This window comes from Acipenser ruthenus, chromosome 8, assembly GCF_902713425.1.
Source record: "Acipenser ruthenus chromosome 8, fAciRut3.2 maternal haplotype, whole genome shotgun sequence".
Lineage (NCBI taxonomy): Eukaryota > Metazoa > Chordata > Actinopteri > Acipenseriformes > Acipenseridae > Acipenser > Acipenser ruthenus.
In genome coordinates this window covers 57,246,430-57,258,244 of record NC_081196.1, presented here as the reverse complement: position 1 = coordinate 57,258,244, position 11,815 = coordinate 57,246,430, and the positions used below count along the sequence as shown (strand labels likewise).

Below are 11,815 nucleotides of genomic sequence, written 5' to 3'. Positions count from 1 at the left end.
GCACTGTGCACATGTTTCTTTTGTCAAAGGGGCTTGGGGCATGGCTAACTATTGGTAATAAACTATGGTTGTGTTTTAAATTTAAAATGATGAAAACATTGCTGGTAAAATCACTACCAATTGCATGTTACATGACTGGTATAGTGGTATAACTTAAATTATTCACACTATCATTCCAAAATCAAAACCAGTTTATTTCAATAACACTTATTACATTGTTTACATGTTTAAAAATGATTATTTATATGCATGTTACAAGCAAAGTTTGTGTACATTTAAAAACCCTTCTGTTTAATAAAACACTAAGAAGAAATGGAAACCTGTCGGCAGACAGTAGTGTACATTTCTTATTATCAGATGTATCTGGCAAGTCTATCAAATGTGTATTCAGAAATATATATATATATATATATATATATATATATATATATATATATATATATATATATATATATATATATTCAGGAAGTTGTAGTGGATTAAAAAGCATAACTCCTCAACAAAGATGTAACTTTTGTGGGCAAGCACATTTCTAAGTGGATTTACTGCCTTCGGAAAAAGACGTGTGAAATATTTCTGAAGCTCAGTCCCAGGAGCCTTAATTTGTTACACAGAATGTAAAAATAGTAATGCATGCCTTTATCATTAAGAGTTCCAAAACAGATGCATGTCCTAGCTTATTGCTGCAGTTAGTAGTGGACGCTTGGCATACCAATACCTGTCACTGGAAGTCCCCTTAAGGTAGCTCATTTTTTTGAAGTAAACAAGTCCCACACCATATACGCTGGGGGGGGGGGGGGGTCAGACTCTTGGTACACATTTAGCGTAGAGGTGTTCAAACTATGTATCACTGGAATTTCTATTTATTTTTTCCCAATGTCATAGTCTACATGCACTATAATAAGGTGCACACACACACACACCAAAAAAACACGTTGTACCCCAGATCAAAATTATTATATATATATATATATATATATATATATATATATATATATATATATATATATGTTTGAAAAGACGGATTCAGACAAGTTGTATAATTTGCATTTAATTTAACACTATTTTTCCGTTTTTGTTAATCACATGGTTTTGATGTCAATTCTCAGTTCCGTGTAGATTTCTAAAACACGTTGACTGAATCTTTTTTTTTTTTTGACTGCCAAAAAGTATAAACTTCTATCCGTAGTAATGCAATAAATAATGTAACCTAACAACTTTCTCCTCTATGATATTATTGGCGTTGTATCTTGCCAATCGCGACACCTTGGCTCCGCCCCTAAAGTGGAGCCTCAAATACTGAATGCGGTGACAGTGTTAGTTCATAAAGTCCACTACACACAGTTAGAGCGAAGGAGTAGAAGGGCACAGCCAGCTGGGGATAGTGTACATCTGATAAGTGTTCTTTGTGTGGGCATACTGTGGATATTACATCCTCCGTGTAATTGTATGGCTACCTCCACTCTGTTAACAATGAGTACAGGGATGGGTCCAGGGCAGGAGGAGCTGTTTTACACCCTGCTCAAGCCTGCGCTGACTGGGGAAAACCTGGAGAGAGACTCGACTCCGTTCGTGGGAGAGCATATGAAGAACACTGCTGTCAGGATTCTAACACATGAATTCAGCCAGGTAGGGGATATAAACTTATCCGTGTACATGTTGAAAGGCGTAATGAGACCACGACAAGGAACCGGATTTCATGAAATTAAAAAAAAGCACGCTCTGACTGGTTGAAATAGTTGGAGAGTTCTTTTCAACTTTTAAGTTTTGCCTTGGCTTCAACAAAGCTGATTTGCATGTTTTGAGTTCTGAGCATTTACACAATTCAGTTTTGTACAAGAATATAGACTGCAACCCACTTTTCGTTTCCATAACGTGGTGGGGGGATACAACTACAGTTCAATTTTGCTGTTTAGAAGATACCTACAGGGAGTGTTAAGAGGAGACGCCTCACAACAGTTTGCTGATGGCTTTTCCTCTTTTTGCTGATATAATCGGCACACTGTTTTTGTTTTTGGTGATGCCTTCTAAGATTTCATGTGTAGATTAAGAAAATATCTAAACCGCATAAGCGTCATGCTAGAACTGCTAGGTGTCAAACTGTTTACAGCACATCGCATTTATTGGTTTGTATTTTATTTTTTTTCCTTGGTCTGAGGGCAAATACATACATTTAAAGGTCCATGGCTTTCCAACCCCAAGAGGTGGGAGGCATTGTGGTTGGGTGGGTGGGTGACGGTACTTTGTAAGTCAGTCTTGTTCGCTGGCACTGACTGAGAAGTTCCAGTTGCTTTTGCACTTGACCATCAGCCCGCCAGCAAGTAGCAACTGACTCGGCGTCGCCCACGCAGAGTCCTCCGAGTAGACCCTGTAACTCCCTAGCAGTGTCCGTCTCGATTAGAAAACGGTTTGGAAACAGATACATAGCCAAACGACAGCTGGGAGATCTAAATTCAGCAAGAGCTCACCACGTCTTAACGGAACGTTTTCCACTATTATGTAAAAGCAGTTTACCGTGATGGCTATCGTGTCCTGTGATTCCGTTTATAAAGTATCTGATATTTATTAGTAGCCTACTATCGCCGTGACAAAACGGCATAGTTGTTCTGTTTGCCATAAACTGAACATACAAATACAGATGCATGTTACATTAAGGGATGTATAAATGAACAGCAATGCAACAGATTTTCCGTTTGTCAGCTGGTTCTGTTTTAAGATTTGGTATGAGCTGAGTTTTTACAGGAGAAGGGGGAATGTAGCATAAGCCCATTGAGAAGCACTTGGTAAATGTTTTGCTGATGACGGTACTCGTAACATATCAAGCTTCTCCCACCCACATGCGCTCTAGCACCACCATAGAGAATGATTACACTTTAGGCATCAAAATGTCAAGTCTAATGTTACAGTTTTGTAGCTTGACATTAAACACTGCTCAAAGGGGTAGTAAGAACATTTAGACACAAATTAATATGTATTCTGTTATTGACCTGCTAAATGTGTGTGTGTGTGTGTGTGTGTGTATATATATATATATATATATATATATATATATATATATATATATATATACACTATTATCCTAGCCAAATCCCCGCTGTGTGTTCATTTTACTGTCTGTATTGTATCCGTTTTTTAAACTGCTGTTTTTAACACTTCTGTGAAAGTATGTGGCCCAGGTTAGACGTTTTTGCAGTCACGAGGCAGTCAAAGATTTTGTGTTTTTATATTGGTATCTTTTCTTCCACCATTGCTATTTAATAATTAACCAAGAGTAATTAATTTTACTATAAAATACACCTGTTACTGAATTGAAGTGGTACAATAAATATGACACACCTTTTTGAGTAAGTTTTTCAATTTACTTTATCCAGGAAATTCCACTGATCACCAGGAAACTGGTAATCCAAGATAAAATCATCAACATGATTGTTGGTGTTATTTATAACCCATACCCAAACATTCACTGCTAATCAGTATCTAACTTGATTCCATTTGCCTTCCTAGACAAGATCGGAAATGGAAAAGTACCTGACGCCACAGCCTCAGCCTCAGCCTCCACCAGTCCCCACTATTCAAGAACAGAAGAAATTCCGCAGAGACAGTGCTTCGGGGATAGACCAGTTCTTTAATGAGGATGAAGGGTCACCTTATAGCATCAACATGAACGTCTTCCTGCCTGACATCACACATCTGCGGACTGGTTTATTCAAATCCCAGAGACCGGCCATGACCCGAATAAAGACTGAACCTGTCTGCTCTTACAGCCAGCAGAATGGTCCCACTAACATGGCACAGACCCTTCCCGAATTCACAAGTGTGTTCAACAATTCCCAGGGAACTCACGTCAATGGCATCTATATCAAACAAGAGATGCCTTCTCCAGAAATTCCTCAGGAGGGTCACTTGTTTCATAGTAATGCCCACCTGCCTTCTGCGATGTCTGATTTGAATGATCTTCATTTAGCCAGCCAACAGACTCCCGTAAAACAATTTCACTGCATGCCCAATGGCACCTTTACAGTTCCAACACACTTTCTTCATCAACAGCAACATCAAATAAAACAGCATCATGGAACCTATTTCCCACCCTCCCCTCCGAGCTCCGAGCCAGGCAGCCCCGACAGGCAGACATTGTTACAGAATTTCTCGCCTCCTCCTTCCTACGCTGCAAGCATCGCTTCCAAGCTGGGGGTCCAGAATCCCAATATCTCACCAGCAATGCAAATAGCCCAGCAGTCCATGCCAGTCCGGTTTAATCGTAGGACCAATCCAGACTTGGAAAAGAGGCGCATCCATCATTGTGACTTCCAAGGTAAGCTGAGAAACCTTGTCTGGCTTTTTACTTCATTTCAGTGCTTGGCCAGTAGTTCCAATAGTCAAGACTCCTCATGCAGTATAAAAATTACCAAACCAGATACATCTAGTTTGTGCAGTACATTTCCATTCATATCCTTTCAGATATATATTTACTTCCTCAAAGAAATTAAATTCGTATAACTAAATTCAGTCAAATTGTTCTTATGCTCATTTAATATAAATAATGGCATTAAATGAAAATATTTAGATATTGAAATAACATTTTAGCGTGGCAGCTAAAAGGGGGTGGGATGGGGAGTGTGAAAAATAAACGTGTCTCAATGTCTTTTTTTAATGTATTTAATTTCTTTTTTTAGGTTGCACGAAAGTGTACACCAAGTCTTCTCACTTAAAAGCCCACTTGAGAACTCATACTGGTAAGCACATTTATTTATTTTCTGTTGTGCTACAGGTCACAATGTAATCCCAATGACTGTATAGGTATGATCTGACCAAATCCAAGGATTCCCCACCTCTCCACTCTTGGTGTTGACAAACTTTGAAAAACTAAGAGACATTGACTTTTAAACAACAACAAGATTAACTGAGTTTGTTGACATTCTCAGGAAATGGACTTTGCCAAGAGCTCTGGATAAGACAAAACACAGGGCCTTATCTGAGGTTTCAGATTGTCAGACACACCTTTCATTGAACACTACAAAGATAATTAAAACATTGAATACAAATAAAAGGTTGTAAGGAAAAATTTAGAATCAACGCCCATATTTATTTAACTGACTTTGGTATGCATACAGATGTCCATATTGTGATAAGGAAGAGTTTTTTTGTTTTTGTTTCGTTCATTTAATAACAACAGTATTGGGTAGTGAGACTAACACACTAAATATTACGTTTAATTTAATTGATATGCAGTTCTGTATTGAGACAGCACTTAAGTCAATGCATTGTAAATCCTGTAGAGCTAATTGTAGTTATAAAAAGGGCCATAATACCCACAGGCATGTTACTATGGAAATTGTGTTAGATAAATTAGGAATATTATCACTTGCATGACTATCAGCCACCATAAATCTAAACTGTCTGTGCAATATTTATCTATTGGCATAAGAAGGTCATGTACATTGTAACCGACCTGTATTTTCTGAAATGGTGTGTTATTTGTAACATATCTTGTACATTTGGAAGGACGGCCATAAATTCTGCCTTATTTATAGGGACCATCTAGTCTCGTACTCGTTGAACTGGGGAAACAATCACAGTCATTTTTTTTTCAGTCAATAGTTAATGGCCTGCATTTGCCTTGAAAGATTTGATTTTTTGTTTGAAAATAAGTTAGTAACCCTCAACCTTTATAAGGTCGAGTGGTTAAAGAAAGGGGCCTGTTACCAGGAGGTTCCCGGTTCAAATCCCAGCTCAGCCACTGACTCACGGTGTGTGACTCTGAGCAAGTCACTTAACCTCCTTGTGCTCCGTCCTTTGGATGAGACGTAAAAACTGAGGTTGTATTGTAAGTTATTCTGCAGAAGCAGTTGTTGAGTTGTAAGTCGCTTTGGATAAAAGTGTCTGCTAAATGACTAAATAATATACATAAATACTGAAAAATATCTTCTACAGAAAAGGTTCACTGAAATATATGCTATGCAGTAATGCAATATTGGCTCTGATATACGTGAACATGGTTTATTCCCGTGAAAATGATTAAGCATATTGTTCAGAGAGCTACGTTATTATTTAAAAGTTTTAGACAACAAAAATTAAGCAAACTGGATTATGCACGTGCACGCATAGCGTGACCTCTATGGAAGGCCATCTGGGTCAAAAACGCATTATGCAGCGAAATGTTGTGTAGTGATTTTTATATCGATTTTATATATTATATATATTTTTGTTCCAACTTTCTGTTCTGTGGAATGTAATAATCGAGAACCAAAACAGTGAGTTTTTTCCCCTTCATTTTACAATGGCATTTCCACGTTTGTTTCATTTGAAGTGTTTAAATTTCAGTTTTCGTTTGCTTGTTCAGCTACAGAAAGGCACAAGTAAACCTTATAATGTGTTACATATTGTAAGGTCGTGCTGTAAAATAAAGGCACACACACAGGGGCCACGCCCCCTGCCCCTGCTGCTATGCTGTCTCTGCCTGCATTCTGAGCAGTATAATGGCTTTTATTACTTTTTGAAAACAAACGACTATCCGAACGACTATTTAAATTATGAGCGAATATCCGAACATGAAAATCCTGTGTTCGTCCCAGCACTAGCACAGAGACATAGTATTGAAGAAGTTTTGCTTTCCACTCTGAATGAAAAGTGGGGATCCACATGTATATAATATCTCAAATATCTGTCATTCAGACTGTCTGCTCAGTGAGTGTCTGTGGGATATTTTTAGCTTTGCAAAGAGCACTAGCTTTTCCCCTGCTATGTGATATAATTGAATGTCCAGTCTGTGGGCTTGTTGATCAACAAAAGCAAAGAAAGTTGTCTGTTAGTATGATAACACTCTACATGTGTTAAGAAATTGGTTATGTCAGTACTATAGGAATAATGGAAGTTGATTATGCAGCATTTGGTTAATTCAACTTGCACATTTTATGGCATGCATTTATGTCTAGAAATATGTTTTTGTCTTGTTTTTGTAACTTTTTATAACTAAGATTTTGCAAAACTACAATACCTTAATCCTTTCACAAAATACAAAAACATTTAAATACACTTTTATTTGTGTTTGTTTTTGTTCTCTGTCCAATTCATCTTTTGCAAACCTTCTGGGAGGCCCTGTACGCTTTCTCTGAGCAGTCGTGCTCTTTAGAAATCCTGTATCGTTTGAAGCACTGGGCTTTTCCTAACCTGAAAGGGTCTACACAACAGCTACATAAGTACATGCAATAAAGACAATCTTGTCTGTCTTTCAGGTGAAAAGTGCTGTTTGCAAAATGTGTCCTCTACAGGTGTATACCTGCCCCTTTGTTCCTGTCTATACCAAGGCTTTAGTTCACTCTGAATGGCTCTTGTGGGAGAAGGGGAAGTAATATATTTATAGAGGTTATTGGTTCTCAAATAAAGTATGTTTAAGTTTCCTGAAAGAGTGACTTACAATATTTACAATGGTTCGCAAAAGTGCTCTATTTTGGGTAACCTTGTGAATCGCACTGAAATCCTTTCATCTGGGAAGACCATATACACATTTTAATTGTTACCACAAACAACTGTTGATGTAATAAGAAACAGGTGCAGAGTAGCAGAATGTTATGTGCTAATAAGTTATGCCATATTTAATAACAGACAGGAGCTCAGGATTACAAACTTTGGCAACTGTTTAGTGAGCTGTTAAGTATGTCAGCAGGCCAGCAACCAGAAAACCAAAAAATCTGTGGAATTTGATACAGCCACATAAAAAACTTGTAGTGTACTTGATATCCTAAAGCTTCATACTTCTTTTTGGATGAGGTAAAATAGCAATCCAGATGAGGCATGTGTTCTGTGTATTGCTTGCCATTAATTATTCTGTGATTCCTATGATGTCACTGTTTTCTGATTAAAGTGGGACAAATTAGCATGCACTAATTTAAAATAAATAAAAACTTGTGGGGAGTATATCTGCCTTCTGTATAATACAAATATCTGTAAGAGGCATGTATCATAGGTATCTGTGGTCACATCTGCCTCTGTATGTTTGCTTGACTAAAGTTTGGTATTCTGCAACAATGTTAGTTCATTTTGATTAAGGTTAAACCACTTTTAGCATTGCATAAAACATTTGTGTCGTCTGTCAGAGTGGTTTAACTAGTGTAACAGGTGTTGGTACAGGTGTCTTATTTAAGAAAAGGATGTTTCCCTGAGGGTCCCCTTCCCCAGGTCTCCAAACACCCCAGTGGTTTATGGGTAAAAGTTGAAAAATGTATTATTGCTATGAGGTAGTTTTCTTCAGTGTTAAGAGATCACCAGATTCCCTTGATAATTGACACATTTTTAAATATTGGTTTTGCTATTGTGTTTTAATTTGTTTTGTGTTAAGGTGAATTTATAGGATTGTATTTTGTATGAGAATTCTTGGTGTGCCAATATGTTTTTCCATAGTGGTGAAACTTCTTAAATTTACACTGTCCACACTACGTGACTTCTCATTCTCATTGAAGTACATATGTTACATGAGATAAGCACAGTGAATCTGTTAAAGACTTTCAGTTTACTGACCAAGACCCCAAGCTGTCCTTTAGTCCATCTTTTGAAGTATATGAAATGCCCTTATTAATTATGTTGAATAAGGAACATAAGAACATAAGAAAGTTTACAAACGAGAGGAGGCCATTTGGCCCATCCTACTCGTTTGGTTAGTAGCTTATTGATCCCAGAATCTCATCAAGCAACTTCTTGAAGGATCCCAGGGTGTCAGCTTCAACAACATTACTGGGGAGTTGGTTCCAGACCCTCACAATTCTCTGTGCAAAAAAAGCCTCCTATTTTCTGTTCTGAATGCCCCTTTATCTAATCTCCAGCAACCAAGTTTCTTAAGCGTTTGTGTTTGTGTTTTTGTTTGTTTGTTTCAGGTGAAAAGCCATATAAATGCATGTGGGAAGGCTGTGACTGGCGGTTTGCCCGCTCCGATGAGCTCACACGTCACTTCAGGAAACACACCGGGGCAAAGCCGTTCCAGTGCGCAGTGTGCAGTCGCAGCTTCTCACGCTCCGACCACCTGGCTCTGCACATGAAGAGACACCAGAATTAGACAGGACTCCCTGAGGATGGGCAACTTGTATTGTCCAGTGTTTGCTACCAATATATGCTTTTTTGATATGCCACTGCCACAGCTAGATTTAATGATACATTTTCACACTAAGCTTTTTTTTTTTTTTTTTTTTTTTTTTAAGGGGGGGTGACTTTATTTTTGTATAGTTTGAATGCAGCATGGAGGAACTAAGGAAAAGCGTGGTTTAGCTGGAAACTTTTGCGGTGTTGATGCAAAAGCAAATAGGAATGAGAAAGAGCTGGTGCTCGCTATAAAGGTTATTTACATCTCACAAAAACACAGCTTTATATACTGTACCTTTTGAGTTGTTTTGACCAAAGCACTGTTGACCGTAGTGGCAGTTTAGTAAATACATTGGAGGTCAGAGAAACGTGCAATGGAAAGGACAAAAGCCTTCAGGTATTGTAGAAAGTTTATGTAACCAAAGAACAAAGCTCAGATACTACTTGAAATTGCATAAATTAATTTCTATTTTTTTTTAATTGGTTCTTATCAGATAGGAAGGACACATATTAGTATTACTAGTATGTCTTGGTTTACTTGGTGATCTTGGTTTTTATTTAAAAACATACGCTAAGATTTTGTTAAAGGTCTTTTGCTACCATACTGTTTATGCAAAACTGTGTAAGAGGCCCACAAAATCCATACTTCGGTATAATGGTGATTTGTTCGTTGTTGGTCTGACATGTCAGTACTACTGCAGATACCAAGCTGGCCACAAGGACTTAGTGTGTGTTTGCCTTTTAGTGTTTGACATGGTTTGAAAAAGGTACAATATGGACACATTGCTTTAAATACCTTCAAACTAATGTTATACAGATCTTTGTTATAAAGTTGATTCAATTTACCCCCAAAACATCATATAAAAATGATACCTCAGAAACTAACCATTGATAGTTTCTCAAACTGGAAAGCAAATATAAGAGCTGGTTTATTTATATTTAAAGCACTGGCAGAAATAGGATCACATTTTACTGACTGGATTTATTTGACCTAAAACTAGTGACTTGCACTTTGCATATTGGGCTGCCCTCCAAAGGGTAAATGAATGTATTGCTACATATTTAATTCAAGAAAAAGCTGAACAAGTTAATAGAACATATTTTTGCCATTCCAGTGGATTGGCCATCAGAGGGATCAGACTGGATCAAATTGTTATAACAGTGTCCCCATGTTTAACATAATAAACTTCAAAGCTATTTTCAGTTGTGCCATGCTGAATCCTGATGAATATACAATCATGTTTATAATAAACTTATGAACAGTACCTCCACTTGAAGTGTCTTCAAAGGTATTTTATAATTAAGCCCACAAATCAGGAATACATTTTTATACAGCACTAACCACTGGACCACACAGCACTAGTTAGAAGCACAATGTTTTACATGGGTCTTTGTAACAGAGAGAAATATTTTCTTTGTTATACAAGTATTCCTTTTGCAGTGTGGTTATTTATTTCTCTAAATTAATAATTGTCAATTTTTGGGGGAAAAAGGTAAACTATAGGCCTAGTCATTTATACAAATAACTGAAATGCCTTAAGAAATGTAAATATTTGGTAGCTGATGTACATATTTTGTAAGATGTGTCTAATCTTTATACTGTACCAGGAAACAGAGGCAAACGGAGTTGCTGTCCTGCTTCAGCATTTCATGTGTTTTGTTGTTTTACTTTTCTTTCATTTTTGTAATGTTATATTTAAAAAAAAAAAAAAAAAAAAAAAAACATTTTAAATGTACAATGAAGCTGGCAAAATGTTCACATGTATATATATATATATATATATATATATATATATATATATATATATATATATATATATATATATAATAAAACAAAATGATGCCTGATAAAAAATAAAAAAAAACCTTGTCATTGCTATTTCATGCTTTATTTTCTCTTCAAGTGTTGATAACCAAATGTTAAAATCACTAATCTTTTAAGTTATCTACCAACATTATTAACAAAAAATAGTCCATTAGTATTTTTTAAATGATGTCCACATGGGTACAGCTGACAAGGTTTCAAGGTGAAATGACATAATTTGAAGAACTTTTAAGTCGTTAAAATGTTTTGTAGGATGGGTTTCAAAAATGATTTTCTAGACTGACTTGGTGACCCATTTCATCAACCTGTACCCCACCAGGGTAAGCCACTACAGGATTTTCTGAGCATTTTACAATACCAGGGAACCCACCAGGATAGTCTTCAGCCAACCTTTTTAGGGGATTTAATCATATCATGGGGCACTTCCCAATGAAATGTTTTTTTAAAAAAAGAAAAAAACAAAACAGTTGTGGCCTCTCCAGGGAGGATCTTGGTTTACTAAGTCAACCCCTTGGATTTCTTTAAATAACTTCCGCAGTGAACCCTGAAGGCCACTATCGCCTGGTAGTTGAGTGGGGAAGCTAAGAGTACCATACAGACCAGGTAATACCCGGGAGGTAATCCAGGTTTTCTTGCAATTAGAAATTGGTAAACAATGCTTTTATTGTTGTTTTAAATCAGTAATTTACAGGTTTGTTTTCTGTATTTTGCTTTCCTGACGTTTTTTTAAAGCTAGACATTCTATTCGAAAGGTCTATGGTCATCTACTTTGTGGTAGTGCCTTGCAGTGGAGCTTCCTGATTTGGTGGGTGAAAGTTTTCTAATAGCCAGTTATTTAACTTGTTTAGACTACAGTCCTGTATAGAGGTATAAGAAAGATAGTCCCATTCAAACCTGCATACTGCTGTATACAACCAGAGG

At 36.9% G+C, this 11,815-nt stretch overlaps 1 protein-coding gene across 1 annotated transcript; it reads left to right on the top strand.

Annotated features, from left to right (window-relative positions):
• The first annotated feature begins 1,301 nt into the window (after positions 1-1,301).
• On the top strand, positions 1,302-10,801 carry LOC117406760 (Krueppel-like factor 5). The gene is made up of 4 exons (XM_034011047.3): positions 1,302-1,629; positions 3,505-4,312; positions 4,674-4,733; positions 8,868-10,801. Exons 1-4 carry the CDS (start codon positions 1,450-1,452, stop codon positions 9,044-9,046), a joined length of 1,227 nt encoding a protein of 408 aa, XP_033866938.1. The 5' UTR covers positions 1,302-1,449; the 3' UTR covers positions 9,047-10,801.
• Positions 10,802-11,815: the final 1,014 nt, after the last annotated feature.